The sequence below is a fragment of the Mizuhopecten yessoensis genome, unplaced genomic scaffold (assembly GCF_002113885.1).
Source record: "Mizuhopecten yessoensis strain PY_sf001 unplaced genomic scaffold, ASM211388v2 scaffold9977, whole genome shotgun sequence".
Lineage (NCBI taxonomy): Eukaryota > Metazoa > Mollusca > Bivalvia > Pectinida > Pectinidae > Mizuhopecten > Mizuhopecten yessoensis.
In genome coordinates, this window is record NW_018408317.1 from 246,070 (window position 1) to 271,189 (window position 25,120).

The window sequence follows — 25,120 nt, forward strand, 5'->3', positions numbered from 1 at the left end:
CCCACATCAACTATTGATGACATCACATGATTGTGTCTTGTTCGTGGAAAATTTGCATAGCTCTGCCCATTTGTATTGCTGTCAAAGTTAGGTAAACTTGTCACTTTCTATGGTAAGGTTTTGAGATGAGAACTTCAGTATGCTGAAACAATGGTTATTGAGTAAACCGTAAAACGTCAGTGTAAACTTTAAATATTATGCCTCATTTATAGTGTTTGTGGAGGTCAACTCATTCACCCCTGAAGACATATTTGAACTCTTCCAATTCAAGGGTTGGAATAGCTCATGAAATTTCAGGGGTGAATGAGATAATCGAAGTTGTATCCCATATAAAAAACAAAAACTGTTCTTTGGGAGAAAATATTATTTATTCATTGAAATAATTAAAACAATTCATTGGATTGATTCATAGCGTAAAAGGCACAACTGTATTATAAAGTATAGTACAAAAATAACTAATATGTCATAAAAATAGGTATTATAAATATCTTGATTACACACAGTCATTTAGAAACAAACCATTAGTTTGAACTAACATGGACGGCACAATAAACTGGTAATGTCATAGCTGCCCTCTAACGGCGATCACATTTACATATCGGCTATATAAAGTATCAAATTATGTCTGGAGACTAATATTATATATACCTAGTAAATAGTAATTGCATATATATTTGACCCTTTTAGTACTGTACACTAAGAACATTTTGCTGGTTTAATCCCCCCTCTATAATGAGGGAGGGTTAACTACTTATCATTACAATGTACATTTGTAAACAACATACCATACATAGTAATTAAATGTGAAGGGTAAATTGATTTTACTGTCGAAAGGTAGAAATGTAACTGGGCAAAACATTTTTTGGTATACAGTAGCTACATGTTATAAGGTACATCACCTACTTTATAGCAAAATATGTGAACTTTTTTGCAGCTATGTTTACTTGCCTTACAAAATATCAATGACCAACAGTAACAAGAAACAACTTTGACAGATACATAAAATATAGAAGTGATTTTGTTACTTTCTAAAACAGATAATTACTGGGTTGGTAGAAGTAGCCTTGCACAGGCAAAAGACAAACTTTTGTTTGCGTTAATACATAAACAGTAGTCAGGAATTTGTCAGACTTAAGAACCATAGTAGAGACTTGCACCTGTAAGAAATTGCACATACCGTAGCCAATTTTCTTTACACAGATAAACATGACCTTTAACCGTAAGTTTGGTTTTGCATAGATCAATGACCTATAGTAATGACTTTGCCTTGCATAGGTCGATGTAAGGTTCCTGGAGAGGGTACAGTGGCAGGTTTCCCTTGAATGCTGATACATCAGTTACACGGACAGGCTGTAAAAAATATATTAAACAAACAATAAAATTTCTTCACCTTTACACATAAAAAACTTAAATGAAGAAAAAATAATCAAGGTGATCACAGGTAAGATAGTTGAAAATTGGATTTTTATGTTATACAACATAATTACACTTTCTATAATCTTAAGTTGGTGAGAAACGGTATGACATCTGTTGGTGGTAATGGTTACTTGGAATTCATCCCAAGATAACTGCCAAGATATGTATATAGAAAAGATGTTTTTACTGTAAAACACTTAAATTTTACTGTATCATTTATTATTTCGATCATTTCATATATTAGCTGTTGCTGTATGTTTTGATGACGATCTGTACCTGTTATATCAAACACTTTTTAATCTGGTGTCTTAACCATAAGATTTAATAAATGTAATAAGATACAATTAAACTACATGATAGGCAGGCAAAGAAAATATGACATTAGGAAACTTGTCCAAATCTGCTAAATTTGCCATTCCCAACAGTTAATTTGCTTTATTTAGAAGAACAAGAACGGTATTTTAAATTACCTGTGGCAAATCAGGGGCAGATGTAATATCTGTTCCTATTTTGGAGTCAGGTGTTATCTCCTCTTGAGAATCCGAGCTCTCCAATGTTGAAACAACATGAATTGCCAGTTTTTGACGTTTGCATGCATCAAAAGCAACATGTTCCTGTAAAACAGATTGACCAGATTTTAATGTCATATTTCTGTACTATACATACTTCCAGAATACAACCCCTTATCTTAAAATCTTATTCAATATGACAGATATTGCATGTATGAGAGATCAGGAGACTTCATGTCACTTTTTCACAAATATAAGTAGATGTGTATGTTGATAAAATGTTTTTTTTGTTTTTTTTTGTTTTTATTTAAATTTTAGACAATGCTGATTTACCTATAGGTTTAGCTGTATTTAAACCTTACCTGAAGGTTTACCTGTATGTGTACCTTACCTGTATTTAAACCTTGCCTGTAGGTTTTCCTGTATGTGTACCTTACCTGTAGGTTTACCTGTATTGGAGCCTTACCTGTATGTGTACCTTACATGTATGTGTACCTCACCTGTATGTTTATCTTACCTGTATGTGTACCTTACCCGTATGTGTACCTTACTTGTATGTGTACATTACCTGTATGTGCATCTTACCTGTATGTGTTCCTTATACCTTACCTGTATGTGTACCTTACCTGTATGTGTACCTTACCTGCATGTGTACCTTACCTGTATGTGTATCTTACCTGTATGTGTACCTTACTCCTGTATGTGTATCTTACCCCTGTATGTGTACCTTACCTGTAGGTGTATCTTTTACCTGTATGTGTACCTTACCTGTATGTGTACCTTACCTGTATATGTACCTTACCTTATCTGTATGTGTACCTTACCTGTATGTGTACCTTACCCCTTTATGTGTACATTACCTGTATGTGTACCTTATACCTTACATGTATGTGTACCTTACCTGAATGTGTACCTTATCTGTATGTGTACTTGACATGTATGTGTACCTTACCTGAATGTGTATCTTACCTGTATGTGTACCTTATCTGTATGTGTACCTTACCTGAATGTGTACCTTACCTGTATGTGTACTTGACCTGTTGTGTACCTTACCTGCATGTGTACTTGACCTGTTGTGTACCTTACATGCATGTGTACTTGACCTGTTGTGTACCTTACCTGCATGTGTACCTTACCCCTGTATGTGTACTTTACCCTTGTATGTGTACCTTACATGTATGTGTACCATACCTGCATGTGTACCTTACCTGTATGTGTATCTTACCTGTATGTGTACCTTACCCCTGTACGTGTACCTTACCTCTGTATTTGTATCTTACCTATGTGTACCTTACCTATAGGTGTTTCTTAACTGTATGTGTACCTTAACAATATGTGTACCTTACCTGTATGTGTACCTCACCTGTATGTGTACCTTACATATATGTGTACCTTACCTGTATGCATACCTTACCTGTATGTGTACCTTACATGTATGTGTACCTTACCTGTATGCATACCTTACCTGTATGTGTACCTTACATGCATGTATACCTTACTTGTATGTGTACCTTACCTGTATGTGTACCCTACCTGTATGCATACCTTACCTGTATGTGTACCTTACATGTATGCATACCTTACCTGTATGTGTACCTTACCCCTGTATGTGTACCGTACCTGTATGTGTACCTTACCTCTGTATGTGTACCTTACCCCTGTATGTGTACCTTACCTGTATGTGTACCTTACCTGTATTTAAACCTTACCTATAGGTTTAGCTGTATTTAAACCTTACCTGAAGGTTTACCTGTATGTGTACCTTACCTGTATTTAAACCTTGCCTGTAGGTTTTCCTGTATGTGTACCTTACCTGTAGGTTTACCTGTATTGGAGCCTTACCTGTATGTGTACCTTACCTGTATGTGTACCTTACCTGTATGTGTATCTTACCTGTATGTGTACCTTACCTGTAGATTTACCTGTATTGGAACCTTACCTGTAAGTATACCTGTATGTTAACATGCTTACCTTAAAGAACTGGTACAGATCTTTTCTCTCCAATGTCTTCAGAAATGCCACCTCAATGTTGTCTAAGGTCAAAAGGAACAATACTAGTTACATAGTGTTATAAAGTACCTGTTATACACCTCACAAAACTAGCTGAAAGAATTAGATGTTGCCGGTTTTATACATGTAATCATTTTTATGCGGTTAGATGTACTACACAATATTTACAAAATAAGTAATATAAAATATTTTTTACATAGTAAGCAATACAAAGCAGAAGTAAAGCATACTAATTTTACTTACGTTTAGTAATTGACAATATGTTAGGCCTTTGTATAGCACTTATATAAGTAAATTAGTTATATTTCTAGCATCTGAAAATACGAAGGATTTGTGCAATTTAGGAAGATTTGTCCATCACGCAAACATATTACATGTACGAGTACAGTTTTGTATTGATGGAATGGCCCTGGAGATATTTGTTGTAACTAAGTTTGTTGTATCTATGAGCTGTATTAGATTACGATCAATAAAGAATTACAAATAATTATGATTATTCATGGAGAATTTACTCCTCTTACCCTGGTATATCAACAGTTTGATTTCATTGCATTTCTGAGGAATTTGTAATCAATTTAGTTAGAAACCAACAAATTTATTGCAGGAACAAAATTGCATCAGTTTAACTAAGAGAAATTTAAGGGTTTTAAAATCACAGGAAGCAAGAATCAAACCCTGTCCTAAAACACATGACCCTATAGAGCATTAAAATTCTGTAAAGCCCTTACCTCGGTCAAAGTTATAGGTGTGATCTCGGACCTCAAACCAAAAATACTGGTTCTGTTCCCGGATGTTTTTGGGTTTGTCCAGACGTTTGACAGTCATAGCAGCAACGTGTTTCTGGAATTCTTCCTCCGTCATCATCTTTAACTGCTCCTATAAAACAACAAATCTCTACTTGATGTCCATTGCTGAATAAAAATATGATTTATCAATGCCACAAAATGTGAGGGATATATATACTGACACACTAATGCTGTAAAACTCAAAATGTTTGCTGCAGTTTAATTTTTGCCCTTTTTCGCCTTCCGTAATGAGGGCCAATTGATCATTACACCCAAACATTTGTACACAACACAATAAACATAGTAATCAAATGTGAAGGGCAAATTGAATATTGGGTGAAAATCCATTTTACTGTCGAAGGTCGAAAATGTAACTGGGCAAAACATTCCCGGAATACGGTACATGTATTGATATAATTTACGTTCATATTGGATAGGAATATCTCAATTGATCTTTCATCATACTGAGACTGAAACACCTCAATTAATCCCCCAAAAAGACTGAGAATGTTAGCAGTAACAATTTACATTGCTAACGTCCATGGCGGGCACGAAAACTTCTATTCATCTTTAAACAATACAGGAAATGTCCATGTCGATATTACTAAATCTTACATCCATAGCGGACAGGAAGGCTTCTATCCGACCCTCGACATACTGAGGGGATCTGTGAGACTGTACGAGGATACGGTAACCTTGGACGCCACTGCTGCGCAACGGTCCGCTCCGTACAATGTAACCTGGGAAACACATACAAATCAATTAATAAAGAAAATCTTTTACATAGTAAAATGAACAAATGTCACTCTAAGTCCCAATGTTTCGGCCTCCTGGCCTTATCCAAGGCGACAGTCAACGTTTCTTCAAGTAATGCCCATCTTTCTTTGGAGGTAAAGGAAAACCTTTTACATGATGTTTTTTAACAGCAAGAAAAAAATGACATTTCTTCATTAAATGTACCACACATTTATTATAGCTGAATGTCTTATTTTTCTAATCAGAAACTGAACATCTGATTCATTGTTCAGAATACTTGATATATCATGTTTAAGATAATTTGACTACTGGATGTACAGTTAAAATGGCTTGATTACCCTTTAACATTTGTAACAGAAATATTTCCACAAAACACAAGCTGGAGAATTGAACTACAATTTTTACAGATGTAGTGACAGTCTTGCCTGAAGACTAAGATAATCTACAATATACAGGAGTAAGTTCTAACAGAAGGAGTAGAATTTGGCTTAAAAGCCCAAACCTACTTAACTACATAATCTGAATTCTCATCAATCAGATTCATCAGTTTGTAAATATGTAATATCAAAGTTTTACTTTATATACAAACAATGTACGTATTAAACGTGTCGCAACGTTTCAAGACTGACTGGTCCCTTTGTCCAGCTATGACTGAGCGAGCGATTTGTATTGTTTATATGTACAACGATGTGATGAAATTGTGTATTTCTGATTATGTTATAATTACTTGACCCGGGACTTTTCGCCTATCAATAGAAAGTGTATACACACTGTATCAAATACTAATTAATTAATTACATAATGACCAATTTGTTTCGCCCATATAATGAGGGTTAAAATTATATAAAAAATGTAACTGTTTAGTGAAAAAGAATCTATATCCCTGCTATAATGTGATATAATCTCATTAAGGAATATGAAATTGATTTAATTCCATTGTGATCACACAATTGCAACCAAAGAGGATAATATATCCTACATCTCCACATACATGCAACGGCTGCCTTTTAGATATGCTGTCGTACACCTACACCTCCAGGTGTGAGAGACATATATACAGTATACAGGGAAATGTTTGCCCTTCGACTGTAAAATCCATTTTCATCAAATATTAATTAAGCCATTTACATTTGATTACAATATATATAGTGTTTACAAATGCTCACTATATATAATGAGGATTTGGGCCTCATTACAGAGGCGAAAAATCGAACTGCTCTGAAAATTTCACAGAATACAGAAGTTACCTAGTTGTTCCTTTGTCCTGAGAGTGGTGAAGCAGGACTCTTTGAGAGACTGAGACAGCAACTCCAGTAAGACATTGGAGGCTGTGTCTTCGGGCCCGCACTGGAGGTACACCTGGGTACACGTACTCTTGTGGACATCGTTAGTACACTCATACATGAAGGAGCTACCTGTATAACATAAAGGGCACGGAATATCTTACCAATCAGAATAGCTTACCAATCAGAATAGAATAGCTTACCAATCAGAATAGCTTACCAAAAGAATAGCTTACCAAAAGAATAGCTTACCAATCAGAATAGCTTACTAATCAGAATAGCTTACCAATCAGAATAGCTTACCAATCAGAAAAGCTTACCGAAAGAGTGTTTTAATTACCTATAGACTACAGTATCTTACTAATACAAAATGTCTTATCGATTCAGAATCAGATTGTTTCTAATATGTAGCTTTGTGTTAACAATAGTTCTGTAATTATGTCATTTCATTATTTGAAATTTTAACAATGGTATTGATTTAATTTAACACCAAAACCAGTTAAAATGTTTGTACCCTGTGGTAACTGATGTTCCCGGAGCCTCCTCCTCTGGCTGGCCTGGAGTGGACGTGTCCCGCTCTGAGACTGGAGCACCTTCTCCACCATCTCTGTCATGGTCAGCACACCCTGTGGCCAGGTAACATAGTGTCAGCCAATTATACAACTGCTTATCAATCACATAAAATGTTAGCCAATTGTATCGAGCATCAGCTAATCACATCCAATCACAGTGTGGTGATCTTCGCTGTGACAGTCAATTACAATTTACCGGTAATGTTACCTGGGTAGTTATAAACAACAGTAACAATTTACCTTGGTTGTGACATACAGTGGTAACAATTTACCTGGGTAGTGACATAGAACAGCAATAATTTACCTTGGTTGTGACATAGAACAGTAATAATTTACCTGGGTTGTGAAATACAATATGGTAACAATTTACCTGGGCTGTGACATAAACAGTAATAATTTACCTGTGTTGTGACATAGAACAGTAATAATTTACCTGGGTTGTGACATAGAACAGTTATAATTTACCTGAGATGTGACATAGAACAGTTATAATTTACCTGAGTTGTGACAAACAACAGTAATAATTTACCTGTGTTGTGACAAAGAACAGTAATGATTTACCTGTGTTGTGAAATACAATATGGTAACAATTTACCTGGGCTGTGACATAAACAGTAATAATTTACCTGTGTTGCGGCAAAGAACAGTAATGATTTACCTGAGTTGTGACATAAACAGTAATAATTTACCTGAGTTGTGACATAGAACAGTAATAACTTACCTGAGTTGTGACATTGCCTGTGACAAGTCCCTCTATATAAAGTGTCTTCAGCATCTTGGGGACAAAATCTTCTACCATCTTTATGGTTGCCCCTGTAATAGATACATTGTACATAACACTTACTACGGTCATGCACATACCTCAGACTTTTACAGCTAAGTCTGTTATTCTATTTGGCTAATTTGTTATTGCTACATGTATTACTAATAATCTGCTTCTGCCCTAAATAGAAGGAATTAATGGTTTTAATACATTAAATATCTTAAAAATTTCAATAGTGATGATTAAAGCTGCTAAAATGTTGTTGTGAAATTTTGTGAAAATTCCATTTAAAATCCATTGAAATTACATCAAGAGTACCGCAGGGCGGAACAATATACGCTCTTCGAATGTCATATAGTGTTATATACTTTCTTACATTGAAATAAGATCTGCATCTTTCTAAGAGTGGTTAGCTGACATGCTATAAAAAATGCAGGAGAAAAACTCCGGACAAAAAATCAAATACTGAAATAAACAAAGGGCAATAACTTTTGCAAAAATTATCGAATCAAAATTCTTTTGAGGGAGAGACAACTTCATATCATGATTATGATGTATACTAAGTTTCAAAGAGATCCTTGGAAAAATGTAGCAGAAGATTGCCGGACAAAAATCAAATACTGAAATAAACAAAGGGCAATAACTTTTGGATTTTTTTTTTAATCAAAATTCTTTTAATGGATACACAACTTCATACCATGATCATGATGTATACCAAGTTTGAAAGAGATCGGTCGAAAAATGTAGGAGGAGCCGGACAAACAAAAGTTTACGCCGGCCGGACAACCCCATACCATAATACTCACTTCAAATTTGATGGGCATATACAAATCATTAAACAACCATTATTTTTCTACATCTTTTTTTCAATGGATACAATTACTTCACTTTTATTTTTCATTAAATTTTAGTAATTAACAGCACAAATACATTTATACAATTAATATGTTTTCATTTGATACTGAAGGAATTTAATGACCATTTCATATTTAAAGCAAAGTTAGTTTCATTGCCATTAAAATAAAGTAATGGCCAATGATCTTCACTTGATGTTAATGACACCATTCAATATGGTACTTTTACTCACCATGATCTCTCCAGTGGTAACTTTTAATGCCCATTATATAAATCTCATGGCCAAATGTGAAAAAGTATATCATATTTAATAGGTTATTCGAATAACTTTAATGGCCATTACAAATTTGTAACACTAATTAATCATGAGTCATAAATATGTCATTAATTTGGTCTAAATATGTATGGTCTTCTTTCACAGCTACATGCGACTAGATCACTGAAATAATTTTTAATAATAAAGGATCCCCCCCCCCCCCCCCCCCAAAAAAAAAAAAAAGCTTTTACAGATTAACTTTTGCATGCCTTGGGAGGTGTATGCACTATTTATTCATTCCCAAACCTTGTAAGGCCTGTAGTTTCTCCTCGTGTGTCCACTGTACCTCGGACATGAGCTCTGAAGTGTAGGCAGACACTTGACTACTGGGCTGATCTGCTCTGAAGTTCTTCAAAATCCTCTCAAACTAAAATCAATTATACAGTCAATTTGATTTACGGGAAACTAAGAGCCAAGACATGATTTCATTGGCTAGTATTTTAATGATGATGTCCCATAACAATGCTTTGTGTCTGCCATATTACCTTGTAATTTCATGATTTATGGCAACTGTTTCCCTAATTGGAAATAGGAATGGTTGTATTTCCAAGAGCAAGATATAATTTTCCAGATAACATAGGAATGTTATCAGGAAAAATGTCCTCCAGACATCATCATACATGTACATGATAATTTGACTTTCAAAGTGTAAAGAAAGGTATTTAGTAAACCTGTGTCTTGATACAATTTGAAATACTTATACCTATTAACTGACTCAATTTCAATAAAAATGCATAAATGCCTCATTTGGGAACCTCTACCCAATTTTTATTACAGTACATGTTGTAACTAATATACATATATCATCACCTATATTCTTAACTAGAATTATCCTGTATTCATGCACAGAAACCTGATGGTCCTGGTACAGCTAACAATTGCGTTTAGGTATTTTTAATTCATTACAAGAAACAAAATCATAGGACTTGAAAAATACCAAGAATCACTGGGAACCTATGTATCTTTTGAAAAATTCGTACTTTAGCTATTTTGGATGAAAGATGGTAATCAAATAGAGATTTTTTTTATTAGGCAGTGTCAAGAAATTGTTCCGAAAACTGGATGAGTCTTATCTTAAATATGTACTCCCGTAAATTATTTGCTGAAATTTGTATCCAGTAGTTTTCTAGATGAAAGGAAGCAAGACTTAAAGCAAAACACTGATCACTACGAAACGAGCACAGTATTACTGAGACAAAGAGTTACCTTCTCCTTGATGATGTAAAACTGGTCTGGGTCTACAGAGAACTGGGTGAGTTTGTCCAAGATCTTCTTAAGGAGGACGGGCTGTTTGTCACTGTAACCACTGATAGACAACTGAAAATAAAACAAGCAACAGGTACATCGCAAACATTTGTGTTACAAGTGTGGGGGATCACAGTTCAACTTTGACGTCACTTAGTCTGTCCCCCATTTTGTTGATAACCTTCGGTGTCAAATAGACGCTTTAAGTAAACATGTATTTATAGGATTTTATGTAAACGTTTCAACGGCACTGTAAAGTCATAGGTGGCGTTAAGTTCGTCTTGGAGCAGACTATAAAGGCCGTCAGCTAACTTCAGCAGCCCATAGAAGGGCAGTGAGGACTACAGAAAGGACGTGTTCCCGTAGACCGCAGTAGCTGCGACAGCCTGTCCGCATCTAAAGAGCTGTACGACCTTAGAGCGTGACCTGGATGGGCAGGACATTTGAATCTCCGAGGGCCCAGTAAGCTGGCGCTTACCCCCTCAAGTCGACCGAACATAGACTTTATCAGTGAAGTGTAGACTATAAACCATTCAACCAACCAACCAACCTATAGCAGCCCACTTGTTCGATCGTCGGCAGAGAGAGAAACACTTGTGATATAAATATACAAGTATTGATACAGACATGCCTGAACAAGACTTCCCTGTCTCTTACTGCAAAGGTATAGAGATAATTTACTGAGGAGTAAGTACGGAGGTAGATGTGCCTGAACAAGGCTTCCCTTCTCTGCTACGGTTACTCTATGTGATCGGTACATCACATGATTGTGAAATATACCTTGGATCTGCCCTATGATTGAGAGAAAGTGTATGGGAGCACTTGACATGTACTAGCTAGAGAGTACTCAGTAGTTACTTTGAGAGGCTTGGTTTAGCGGATTGTCAGAGTGAATGCTTGTATATTTAATTCCCGCATTATAGGTAGTGAGTACTCGGTTATTAGCTCACCTGCCCGAAGGGCAAGTGAGCTTATGTCATGGTGCGGCGTCCGTCGTCTGTCCGTCAACTTTTCCTTTAAACAACTTCTTTTGAAGAATGGACAGGCCTAGAGTCATGATATTTGGCTGAAAGCTTTGTTGGTAGGAGCCCAACAAAGTTTGAGAACTAAAATGACCTTGACCTACTTTCAAGGTCACAGGAGTCAAATATGCGAAAAACTTCATACGACCTCTTCTGAAGAATTAAAAGGTATAGAATCTTCATATTTGGCTGATGGCTTTCTGGGATAGAGCCCAACAAAGTTTGAGAATGAAAATTAGTTTGACCTACTTTCAAGGTCACAGGGGTCAAATATGTCAAATGCTTCGAGCGCCTTCTTCTGAAGAACTGAACGGTACAGAAACTTTTTATTTGATTGATGGCTTCTTGGGATAGAGCCCGACAAAGTTTGAAAACGAAAATGACCTTGACTTACTTTCAAGGTCACAGGAGTTGGATATGTCTAATGCTTAAAACCACTTCTTCTGAAGAACTGAAAGTTATTGAACCTGAATATTTGGCTGGTGACTTCCTGGAAAAGAGCCCAACAAAGTTTGAGAATGAAAATGACCTTGAACTTCTTTTAAGGTCACCGGATTCAGATATGTCTCATGCTTAAAAAGACTTCTTCTGAAGAACTGAAAGTTATAGAACCTAAATATTTGGCTGGTGACTTTCTGGGTTAGAGGCCAACAAAGTTTGTGAATGAAAATGACCATGACCTACTTTTAAGGTCACATGAGGCAGATATGTCAAACACTTCAAACAACTTTTTTTTCTGAAGAACTGTAAGGTATAAAACCTTAATATTTAGCTTGAAGCATCCTAGGAAAGAGCCCAACAAAGTTTGAGAATGAATATGACCTTGAACTACTTTCAAGGTCACAGGAGTCAGATATGTCTAACGCTTAGAACAACTTCTTCTGAAGAACTGGAAGGTATCTAATCTTTATATTTGGCTGGTGGCTTCCTGGGAGAGAGCCTGACAAAGTTTGAAAACGAAAATGACCTTGACTTACTTTCAAGGTCACAGCGATCAAATATGTCAAACTGTTCAAACTACTTCTGATGAAGAATTAAAAGGCATAAATTTATAATATTTGGCTGGTGACTTCCTGGGATAGAGCTCACCAAAGTTTGCGAACGAAAATGACCTCAACCTACTTTAGAGGTCCCAGAGGTCAACAACATTTTAAAGGATTTGTTCTTAAGAACTAAAAGAAATGGATTCATTAGATTTGGCTGGTTGCTTTTTGGAATAGAGCTTACCAATTTGAGAAGGAAAATGGCATTGACCTACTTACAAGGTCACAGGAAAAAATATGTCAAGCAACTTCTGAAGAAGAATAAAAAAGCATAGAATCTTGTAAAATATTTATCTGGTAGTTTCAACAGATGGAGCCAACAAAGTTTGCGAGGGAAATACTTTTAGTGCAATATAATATTTAATGAGAATATTTTGCTATGACTGCTTAAACATTCAGGTGAGCTATACAGGCCCTCTTGGGCCTCTTGTTTAATTCATACCTTAGGCAGTGAGTGCTCGCTGTATGTTACTCATTACTCAGAGGGACTGAGTGTTTGTATAAGTTTTATTGATTAATTCATTTGAAAATGAACCCAATTAAGCCAGTTACTTTATTTGTACATATTTGCACTGAGTATAGGGATCTTCAGTGGAAGTGACTGATACGAACCCCCTGTAAACATCACACATGCTTAAGGTAGCAACACAAACATGGGTAAACAGGGTGTGTTCTAAACACTTCCGAGTTTCTGGAATTCCTCGAGACATCTCAGACATCGAGGTAATTGAAGGGGCTCTTTACAATAGATAATTAATTTAGTTTAGTTCGGGTGCTCAAGTACCTTTAAGGAATATTTCAAAAGGATAGCTATATATTTTTTTACATCATATGCAAGGTATATGATGTATTTTTAGAACAGTGTTTTAAAATCTTCAATGACACAGTTTTGGAGATTAATTGATACTTGCATTTTGCTCTTAAGCTACGAATCATAAGTGATCAAAAAAAATACTATAGTATGAAATACAAGTTTTAGTTTGTTTTCATTGAAAACAGATTCTTTTTTTCATGAATTCTAAAATATAATAAAACAAAGATTATATAAGAAGAAGTCAATTTTAACTAGTTCTAAAAATCAAATCTACAACTGGAGGGAGAGCAAAATAGAGGCTTTTAATTTGAATAGACTGGTTATGACGTACTGTAATGCCATATTTGGTAGCAGATAGGTCGTAGTGAAGCCCTGCCAGCCCAGCATTGTAGGAATACTCATTGAGTGCATCTTTAAACAGCATCACAAACAGCTTGGTCAGAACATGGTTGGTGGGTGTAAGATATGTCAAGGGGCTAAAAAAAAGAATGATTAACATGAATTATGTAAAACAATTTACCAAACTAAATGTCTAATTTCTTCATCTTTCTTTACTCTGAATACTTAAGGTGATGAGTCAAGTGTATTCTTATGGTTAAACAATATGTTGAAAATAACAGACTCGCACAACTCAATCAGCCAGTGTATCATACATTTGTAGTTCCTTTCTAAAATTAGATCCGGTTAATTACTGAGTCACTGAGTAATTTCAATGAGGAACTGATGACAAATATTTTAATAAATAAAATCTACGGGCGTTTAACTTTTGAAAAATGTATACTTTTGATATATTTAATTATCAGTGTGCAAATTTGCAGTCACAATATGTCTTGGTTGTTTTCGTTTTGAGTCACCAGTTCTGCTTGTAAACTTTGTGACACTTTGTGCCATTAAACCTGCCAAAAAAGTAATTTTGTAGCCTTTGTAAGGCCTGTATCCATGAATCGAGACAGTTGTCACTGGTGCTGAACTTCAAATATTAATGTTATTAGCTATAAAATTGTTTAGTAATAGCATATAGTAAACAAGAGGCCCAGAGGGCCTGTATCGCTCACCTGGATACCTTAGCAATCATGGCAAAATATTCTCCAAATGAGATAAAGGGAATATGCCAGACCCCAAGGCAAATCCTTGTAGCATAACTGTATTAGATTTTGTCATGCCCAGCAATTTTATGTATGGTTATGGGGTGGGGATCTCAACTGTTTCCAAGCTTTGACTCAAAAACTAGGTCCCTAGGGTTGTGGCCAGACCGCAGGATCAATTCTAATATCGTGACTGCATTTGTCTCTTTTAGCCCAGCATTTGTATATATAGTTTTGGGGTGGGGATCTCAACTGTTTCAAAGTTATGACCCGGAGGTTAAGTCTGCAAAGGTGGGGCAGACCCTGGGGTCAATTCTAATATCATGACTGCATTCGGCTCTTTATGCCCAACAATTGTATATATAGTTTTGGGGTAGGGATCTTTAACCATTTCGAAGTTATGACCCTGGGTTAAGTCTCCAAGTGTGGGGCAGTCCCTAAGGCCATCCTGGAAGCATATGTGCAATCATCTTTTTATACTCAGCAATTTATACGGTTTTAGGGTGGGGCTCTCAGCTGTTTTAAAGCTGTGACTAAGAAACTAGGTCCCTAGGGGTTCAGTCAGACCCCAGGGTCTATTCTGATATCCTGACTGCATTCGTCTCTTTATGCCCAGCATTTGTATATATATAGTTTTGGGGTGGGGATCTCAACAGTTTTGAAGTTATGGCCCAGGGACTATGTCTCCAAGGGCGGGGCCAGACCCTAGTGCCATCCTGGAATCAAATGAGCAATCTTCTCTTTATACTCAGCAATTGTATACCATGGTTATATGGTGGGGATCTCAAATATTTCCAAGTAATACACTTTTTTGGCCCCACCCCTTAGCCGGGGGGGGTCAGCCCCACCATTCGTACAATTTTGAATCCCTGCCTCCCATGAATGTTTCTGACCAAATATGATCAATATCCATGGCATAGTTCTACAGAAGAGGTCGCTTAAAGCAATAGCCAAATAACCCCTTTTGGCCCTGCCCCTCAGCCCCCTGGATGGTCAGCCCAATTATTTATATAATTTTGAATCTACACCACCTAGGGATGTTTCCAGTCAGATATGGTTGATATCCATCGCTTAGTTCCAGAGAAAAAGTCGCTTAAAGCAGTATAGCCAAATTGCCCCCTTTTGGCCCCGCCCTTAAGCCCCCTGGGGGTTCAGCCCCATCATTTGTACAATTTTGAATCCCCACCACCTAGGGATGCTTCCAGTCAAATATGGTTGATATCCACTTCTTAGTTCTAGAGAAGAAGTCATTTAAAGCTATATAGCAAAATTGACCCCTTTTGGCCCCGCCCTTAAGCCCCCTGGGGGGTCTGCCCAATTATTTGTACAATTTTGAATCCCCACCACCTTATGATGCTTCCAGTCAAATATGGTTGATATCCATCTCTTAGTTCCAGAGAAGAAGTCGCTTAAAGCAGTATAGCCAAATTGCCCCCTTTTTGCCCCGCCCCTCAGCCCCCTGGTGGGTCAGCCCCATCATTTGTACAATTTTGAATCCCCACCACCTCGGGATGCTTCCAGTCAAATTTAGTTAAATTCCAATCAGTGGTTAAGAAGAAGTCGTCGTTAAAAGAATGACGTACGTACGTACGGCGGACAGACGACGTACGCAACGGACCAGGTGAGCTAATAAATGATTTAGTTGTGAAAGTAGGTAAAACAGAAAATGATAAGAAAATTTTCCAACAATAATACAGATCCTAGAAGCAAACCATTTTGAAACAAGTAGGAACAGCTGTCGAACTCTCACACAGTGTCAGGTAAATTACTTTAATTTTGATATATCACATGCACAGAACAGCTATGATTCACACACTTACCTGTGTGACCTGTTGGGTTAGTCTGAAACTGATTATAATTGGTTTGTCAGTTAATATATTACTATATCAACACTTTTCTTTTGTCTCCAAATAGTGCTGGAAATGAGAACAGCCCATAAATAGGTTACGCGAGGATATCCTGAATACTTACTTGTTTAACTCAAATTTAATGGAGGCTTTCGGTTGGAGGAATGTGTTGTCCTGATGGAACCACACTCGACACAAGTCACTGTCCTGGAGATTATACAAAAAAGTAACTTCAATATATAGAGTGTTTCATTTTCAATCTTTAACAATAGAACATGTACACATCTAAGTTGTAGTCTTTAATACAAAGTATATCCATGTACTAGGGGGAGACAACTGAAGGAATCTAACTGTCAGTTGTAGTCTTTACTACAAAGTATATCCATGTACTAGGGGGAGACAACTGGAGGAGTCTGACTGTCAGTTGTAGTCTTTTAGGGGGAGACAACTGAAGGATTCTTACTGTCAGTGGTAGTTTTTAATACAAGGTTATCCATGTAATAGGGGGAGACAACTGGAGGATTCTTACTGTCAGTGGTAGTCTTTAATACAAAGTATATCCATGTACTAGGGGAAACAACTGATAGGATTCTGATCTTTACTACAAAGTAAAGCCATCTACTAGGGGGAGACAACTGGAGGATTCTTCCTGTCAGTGGTAGTTTTAATGATGGGATAAAATCTTTAAAATATTAAAATTAAAACTTATCTAAATCACCATAAATTAAGGCAGTGTTGAAACATTTTTTTATAAGAAACTGGTAAAATTGAGGGTCAATTGTAAATCATCTACAAATTGTTACCATAAGACATACCTTCACAAGTTGTGGCAGATCACAGGGCTGAAATGAAAAACGAAACAATAATCTTAAACTTGTGTCTTTGTTAGAACTTTGAATTCTATAAAAGTACACGAAATAAAAATTATGTATCATAATATTTATCCAGAAAGACTAAGCAATAAGCCTACTCATGTCAAATACAGTTCAGTGCTTTTTCATTGTCCTATAATGTAGATTTTATGTGTTATCCTCCTAGATATATTTCAGGCTAAATACAATGCATATATAACAGCAAATTTCTCCGTAGTTAAGCTTTCAATCTGTTCACCTTCTGTAATAAGAATATTTGTCATGACTTTGATTGTAATTACACTGCGAGGGCAAAAATGAGCCCTGGGCCGATTCTAATTTTACCATGGAAGGATGGATATTTAGTCTTTTTTGTTTTTGTTTTGTTTGATGGTCTATTAACAGCTATGGTCAATTAATGACATGCCAGGTTTGGTGGTTGAAGAAAGCTGGAGTTTCCGAAGAAATACCACCAAGTTTCAGCTTGTACCTACCGACTGCTCCACGCAGACCTTGAACACCTGCGACCCAGTGGTGGAGGGTTAGTGATCATAGACGATCAGAGACCTTAACCCCTCGGCCACCGTGGTAGATATTTAACACAGTGAAATGTTGATAAAAAGTATTTCAATGTCATCGGATGACCACTGATATTATAATTACATCAGTATATATAAGATACAAGAGGCCCAATGGGCCTGAATCGCTCACCTGGTATTAATCTCACACTTGTAATCTTAAAAGTGGACTAATATACATGATATGATGCCTTTGACCTCAAAAGTTTATAGCCTTCCGTCCCAGCATACTTCTAGCTAAATATTATTACCCTGGACCTTTTGAATATTCAGAACAAGTCATTTAAATATTTAAACATATTTGATCCCTGTGACCTTGAATATGAGCAAAGGTCATTCATTTGAGCAAACTTGGTACCCCTTCATCCCAGCATGTTACTGGCCAAATATCATTAGCCTATGCCTCTTGGATATTCAGGAGAAGTTGTTTAAAGGTTTTAGACATATTTGACCCCTGTGACCTTGAAAATGGATAAAGGTCGTTTATTTGAACAAACTTGGTAGCCCTTCATCTGAGCATGATACTGCTCAAATATCATTGTTCTATGTCTCTTGGGTATTCAGGAAAAGTTGTGTAAAGGTTTTAAACATATTTGACCCCTGTGACCTTGAATATAAATAAAGGTCATTTGATTGAACAAACTTGGTAGCCCTTTATCCCAGCATGTTACTGGACAAATATCATTATCCTAGGCTTCTTGGTTTTTCAGAAGAAGTTGTTTAAAGGTTTTAAACATATTTGACCCTGTGACCTAGAATATAGGTAAAGGTCATTCATTTGAACAAAACTAAGTAGCCCTTCATCCCAACATGTTACTAGCAAAATATCATTATCCTATGCCTCTTGGGTATTCAGAAAAGGAGTTGTTTAAAGATTTTATATATATTTAACCCCTGTGACCTTGAAAAAGGGTCAAGGTCACTTGTTTGAACAAACTTGGTAGCCCTTCATCCATGCATACTACAGGCCAAATATCAGTATTCTGAGCTTTTTGGTTACTGAGAGGAAGTTGTTTGAAGATTTTAACACATTTGACCCCAGTGACCTTCAGTGGGTGAAGGTCATTCATTTGACCAAACTTGGTAGCCCTTCATAACAGCATGCTACAGGCCAAATAGCAGTAACCTGGGCCCTTTGGGTTTTGAGAAGAAGTTGTTTGAAGATGTTTAACACATTTGACCCCTGTGACCTTGAAAGTGGGTCAAGGTCATTCATTTGAAGAAACTTGGTAGCCCTTCATCCCAAATAATTACTAACCAAATATAAATATCCAAGGCCTCTTGGTTATTCAGAAGTTGTGTAAAGGTTTTAAACATATTTGACCCCTGTGACATTGAATATAAATAAAGGTCATTTGTTTGAAAAAACTTGGTAGCCCTTTATCCCAGCATGTTACTGGACAAATATCATTATACTAGGCTTCTTGGTTATTCAGACGAAGTTGTTGAAAGGTTTTAAACATATTTGACCCCTGTGACCTTGAATATAGCTCAAGGTCATTCATTTGAATAAACTAGTTAAAAGGTTTTAAACATATTTGACCCCTGTGACCTTGAATATAAGTAAAGGTAATTTGTTTGAACAAACTTGGTAGCCCTTTATCCCAGCAAAAAAACTGGCCAAATATCATTATCCTAGGCTTCTTGGTTATTCAGAAGAAGTGGTTTAAAGATTTTTTAAGACAATTGACCCATGTGACCTTGAAAATTGGTGAAGTTCATTTGTTTGAACAAACTTGGTAGCCCTTCATCCCAGCATGCTACTGGCCAAATATCCTCATCCTGTGAATTTTGATTATTCAGAAGAAGTTGTTTAAAGTTTGTAACATATTTGACCCCTGTGACCTTGGAAATAGGTGAAGGTCATTCATTTGAACAAACTTAGTAGCCCTTCATCCCAGTTTGCTTCTCGCCAAATATCATCACCCTAGCTAGGCCTTTCGGTTATTAAGAAGAAGTCGTTGAAAGTAAAATATTGACGCCAGACGGATGGACGGACGACAGAGGCCAGGTGAGCTAATAATGTGTCTATATGTATTGCATACCTGATGCTGCGAGGACAGACTTTAGTATGTAAAATAACATCCCATAATATATATAAACTGTACACATTACACATCTTTCGAAATAGATCAAAGTAATGTCTTTCATCAATGGGAAATTTGACTCTTTTACCTAATTAAAGTTGTACTCACGTTAGCTTCTCTGGGAACAATTTCAAACGATTCTGGGATGAATTCATTGACAGCAGGCAGCTTCAGATTTTCATGAAAACCACAACAGCTCCATGTCTACAAGTCAGGAAACACATGATCAACACAAGACTCTTTACTGTCCTTCTGCATAGACTTTTCATTATGTAATTTATTGTAAATGACAGGGATGAGAGGCACTTAATTTAGTAACATATCAGTGGGAAAAGATTCTTACATTCTAAGTATATACCACATACATCTTATATATATATGTATAGCTTCAATGAATTTCTGTCACCCAGTTGGCATTCATATTGTCTATGAATGCAAACTGAAAGAGGTTCAGCACTTTAATATCTTTTCATATGATGTTTTTTTTTTGTTATCTATGAACAAAAATCCTTTCACTCATTCTATAAAACTAAACTAGCTTCTAGAACTGCCAATTTTTTAAAATATAATTTATGTTTCAAAACCAACAGATCTACTGGTTTATCTTTAAATACTGAACGTTTTACATTAAAGTACATGTTAGGATCAGCATATCATCAAGCTTCATATCAATACATTTAACTGTAGAAAGTTGTATCAACTCTTGCCTGTAATTTCTCTTTGGGAATCTTCTCTAGCCTGTATTTGGTACCATATAACGGTTCTGTCTGGTCGACTATGTCTTCATATTTCTTGGCTACCACACGCATTCTGAAATAAATAGGTTAACAGTTATACCTCTTCATTACTAGCATTATACCTCTACATTACTAGCGTTATACCTCTACACTACTAGCATTATACCTCTACATTACTAGAGTTATACCTCTACATTACTAGCGTTATACCTCTACATTACTAGTGTTATACCTCTACATTACTAGTGTTATACCTCTACACTACTAGTGTTATACCTCTACATTACTAGCGTTATACCTCTACACTACTAGCATATAGATCTACATTACTAGCGTTATACCTCTACATGACTAGTGTTATACCTCTACACTACTAGTGTTATACCTCTACATTACTAGTGTTATACCTCTACACTACTAGCATTATACCTCTACACTACTAGCATTATACCTCTACACTACTAGTGTTCTACCTCTACATTACTAGTGTTATGCCTCTACACTACTAGCATATAGATCTACACTACTAGCGTTATACCTCTACATGACTAGTTTTATACCTCTACACTACTAGTGTTCTACCTCTACATTACTAGTGTTATACCTCTACACTACTAGTGTTCTACCTCTACATTACTAGTGTTATACCTCTACACTACTAGTGCTATACCTCTACATTACTAGCGTTAATTAGCTACATCTACATTACCAGCGTTATACCTCTACATTACTAGTGTTATAACTCTACACTATTAACGTTATACCTCTACATTACTAGCATTATACCTCTACATTACTAGCGTTAATTAGCTACATCTACATTACCAGCGTTATACCTCTACATTACTAGCGTTATACCTCTACATTACTAGTGTAATACCTCTACATTACTAGAGTTAATTAGCTACATCTACATTACCAGCGTTATACCTATACATTACTAGCATTATCCCTCTACACTACTAGCATTATACGTCTACATTACTAGTGTTATAACTCTACACTATTAACGTTATACCTCTACATTCCTAGCGTTATACCTCTACAGTACTAGCATTATACCTCTCCATTACTAGCGTTATACATCTACATTTACATCACTATCCCTCTACATTACCAGCGTCATACCTCTACACTACTAGTGTTATACCTCTACATTACTAGCGTTATACCTCTACATTACCAGCGTTATACCTCTACACTACTAGCATTATACCTCTACACTACTAGCGTTATACCTCTACATTACCAGCTTTATACCTCTACATTACTAGCGTTATACCTCTACATTACTAGCATTATACCTCTACATTACCAGCGTTATACCTCTACACTACTAGCATTATACCTCTACATTACTAGCATTATTCCTCTACATTACTAGCGTTATACCTCTACATTACTAGCGTTATACCTTTACACTACTAGCATTATACCTCTACATTACCAGCATTATACCTATACATTACTAGCGTTATACCTCTACATTACTAGCATTATACCTCTACACTACTAGCGTTATACCTCTACATTACTAGCGTTATACCTCTATACCTCTTGGAGTCAGTTTTGTTTGATGATATTGTTTTATACAAGAACACATGTATGCTATATATCCGTTGAAGAAATATCCAGAATCGTGTGTTAATATTTTGGTATTCCATTTGTATAAGTAGGTTGTTTCCATGTTTTGCTGTGAACTAGCACTCTTTAATCAAGACAATATTGAACTCTCTGAACTTCTGAAGACACTATCATAATCTGGTTCAAATATTCTGGAAATCATTATTTTCATTTTGAAAGTATCTTTTGTAGATTCTCAAAGCAATGACTAAATAAATGCAAGCATTCACAATTCAAAAATGTGGATGTACATATCGATTGAAAATTGATGTCACCAAAGTGTTTTGTATCCTTGGAAATTACAGTGATCAGGATGCAATTATCAAACGATATTTCCCATGCAGAAACGAGTCTTTCTGACTATTTATTACATACTTACTAATAAATACTGTGTTTTTGTATATGCAATACGACACAACTGCTCTAACCCATATAAGCCCTCGCTGTATCACACCCCAAAATCTGTATCAGCCCCGCCGTATCACACCCCAAAACCCGTATCAGCCCGCAAAACCTGTATCACACCCCTTTTGGAATTTTTTCGTGTTTCAATATTTCAAAATAAAAATAGATCATAAGATAGTAGCTTTTATTAGTAAGTATGTAATAAACAGAATAAAACATGCCTTTTTCCATATCACACCCAGTATCAAACCTCGACCAATATCAGCCCTCGGGCTGATATTGCAGTCTCGGGTTGATCCTGGGTGTGATATGGAAAAAGGCATGTATTATTCTCTATGTAATGCTATGTGAGTACCTCATATTGTGTGGTACAAGTTTTTCCAGTATTTGGGTGATGAGGTCTGGCCGGAACTCGGACATCAGATGCCCACCGCTCAATGCCTCCTCCATTGGGTATATCTGGTATATACACGGTGATCAGTAAAACATTCACATAAACACAACTAGAAAAATCAATCACAACATCACCAGGGTCGCTTAATCACCCTGCATACTTCTGGAATTTAATATCTCAATGACAACAAGAATTCCACGGGAGTGTGGATGTGTCGCCTGCTCATAGCGCTTTTAGTAAAAAAAGTGTTTTGGCTCGAGTTATCGTGTAAACAGATATGCCAAAAAGCAGAAAGTTGAAACTCGACAAAAAAAACTGTAATATAAGTTGAACATTATTGCTTCTAGCATTACGTTATAAAATTTGAAAGGAATTGATTAAAAAAATAAAAAAAGTTCTTGCATTTACTACGCAATGCCCTTATTTGGCAAATAAAGGGGCATGACTTCACCAAAAATGCGCGTAAACTTCTGAAATGCGAACTTTTTCGAGCTATATTGGTATGAAATATGTGAACCAAGTTTGAGTTCAACCAACCAAAGGGAACTCAAGGTATCGCACAGAAACCTTATTTCGGATGACGCAACGGGCGACAAAGTAATACCTTTATGTCGCCTCGCGTTGCAGGCTACACAAAAATGTAATAAATCCCCTTCCTTACTCTTAATTAACAAGGACCTTGAACATGCAGGTATTCACTTATTTGAGTTTGACCCTTCATCTATCTCAGACGAGTGTTAGAATTATCTTACAGAGTACAGTAATATATTTGTACATTGCCACTTGCTTCATTTACCATCCAACACATATAAGCAGCATTTCAAGTTTCCTTTTCCCTCAGAATTCTATTAAAAGCCTCCATGGATAGTTTCCTAAACCTCATTTTAGTCACAAAACTCCAATCAGTGTTACAAATTTTTACTATAATAGCAGGCAACCTCATCTGAATCTTGTTGAAGTAACATTAAACATTTTTTTATATATGAGCATGACTTACCCTCGACTGTTGTTGACTATAACCTTGAACCTTACCTGCATTGCCCTACACACTGATGGTGTATAGTTTCTACTTTCCTCTTTATCCTTGAAGCGAAACTTCATTGCACGAATATTCTGTAAATATCAGAAAAAAACCAGAACACATGTACAGTAAATCCATCTTAAACACAAAGAGAATCATACCAAAATCATTGGTCTATTGAAAAACACATAGATGTAATATGCGCTCATGTATGGTCTACCGTCCAATAATCCATGGTTATTAATCAATGGAAAGTGATGTTACGTTGCAAAAGTCGTGGTATTTAGGATACACTGAAAGATCTTTAAAAGAAATTGTACATATTAGAGGAAAAAAATACCTAAAAGTATCCTACTGTCAATGGGAATATATGTATCATTGCCTCTATGTGTTCATCTTATTGATTTTTAAACTGGGTATAAATCATTTCAATAATGAGATCATTCAGTAATCTAAATTGAGGTATATGATTAGTTTACATCCGTGTCATTCTAACCTGGTACTCCGTGAAAATCCACTCTAGAGGGTCCTGACTCTTCAGCATGGCAATATACTGATACGTAAGCATCACCATATCATCAATGTGTTCTGTGTAAATGAAATTAAAATCATAATATCAGTTCACGGCAGGTTTTTCTTATTGAATACCCTGACAGATTTTTTTTCAAGAAAAGACTGAATAATTTATTTTTTTGTTTTGTTTGTTAAAGTAAACGTTACACTTTTTTATAGTGCCAATACATGTTACAGTAAGACCTCATTATACTGCCGTCATTTGTCTAGAGAAATTTTGACATTATAAAGGGGTTTGGGGATAAATTCAGGGGAAGGTATAAAGGAATTCTTCAGAAAACTAGACAAAAAGACATTGAAAGATGTTGGGAGGTATATGAGATGGCAAATGAAACGAGGGGCATTATTGTAATTATCCATTTCACCATTATGGGCTCATCCAGATAAATGCATGGTAGAGTCTATTAAAGTTACATAGTGGTGAAAGGCTTATTAACCTTCATTGGTAGATATTCATAGTGATCCTTTGGGAGATTCTATGTACATTAATTTGTGGATAACAGGAAGACCCCCCCCCCCCCCCCCCCCCC

At 36.1% G+C, this 25,120-nt stretch overlaps 1 protein-coding gene across 2 annotated transcripts in view; it reads right to left on the reverse strand.

The window, feature by feature from the left end:
• Positions 1 to 355: 355 nt before the first annotated feature.
• LOC110459151 (insulin-degrading enzyme-like) overlaps positions 356 to 25,120 on the reverse strand; it is a 37,388-nt gene continuing 12,623 nt past the window's right edge. For both annotated transcript variants that reach the window (XM_021511262.1, XM_021511260.1), the window contains exons 12-29: positions 24,514 to 24,605; positions 24,029 to 24,109; positions 22,958 to 23,061; positions 20,545 to 20,647; positions 19,946 to 20,041; positions 17,137 to 17,163; positions 16,446 to 16,528; positions 13,721 to 13,865; positions 10,472 to 10,582; positions 9,512 to 9,632; positions 8,053 to 8,144; positions 7,274 to 7,385; positions 6,724 to 6,891; positions 5,336 to 5,460; positions 4,664 to 4,811; positions 3,897 to 3,958; positions 1,887 to 2,030; positions 356 to 1,350 (exon numbers count right to left, since the gene is read on the reverse strand). In XM_021511262.1, coding sequence (XP_021366937.1) covers positions 1,249 to 1,350; positions 1,887 to 2,030; positions 3,897 to 3,958; positions 4,664 to 4,811; positions 5,336 to 5,460; positions 6,724 to 6,891; positions 7,274 to 7,385; positions 8,053 to 8,144; positions 9,512 to 9,632; positions 10,472 to 10,582; positions 13,721 to 13,865; positions 16,446 to 16,528; positions 17,137 to 17,163; positions 19,946 to 20,041; positions 20,545 to 20,647; positions 22,958 to 23,061; positions 24,029 to 24,109; positions 24,514 to 24,605 — 1,916 coding nt within the window. In that variant the 3' untranslated portion in view covers positions 356 to 1,248. The remainder of the gene's footprint in view (positions 1,351 to 1,886; positions 2,031 to 3,896; positions 3,959 to 4,663; positions 4,812 to 5,335; positions 5,461 to 6,723; positions 6,892 to 7,273; positions 7,386 to 8,052; positions 8,145 to 9,511; positions 9,633 to 10,471; positions 10,583 to 13,720; positions 13,866 to 16,445; positions 16,529 to 17,136; positions 17,164 to 19,945; positions 20,042 to 20,544; positions 20,648 to 22,957; positions 23,062 to 24,028; positions 24,110 to 24,513; positions 24,606 to 25,120) is intronic.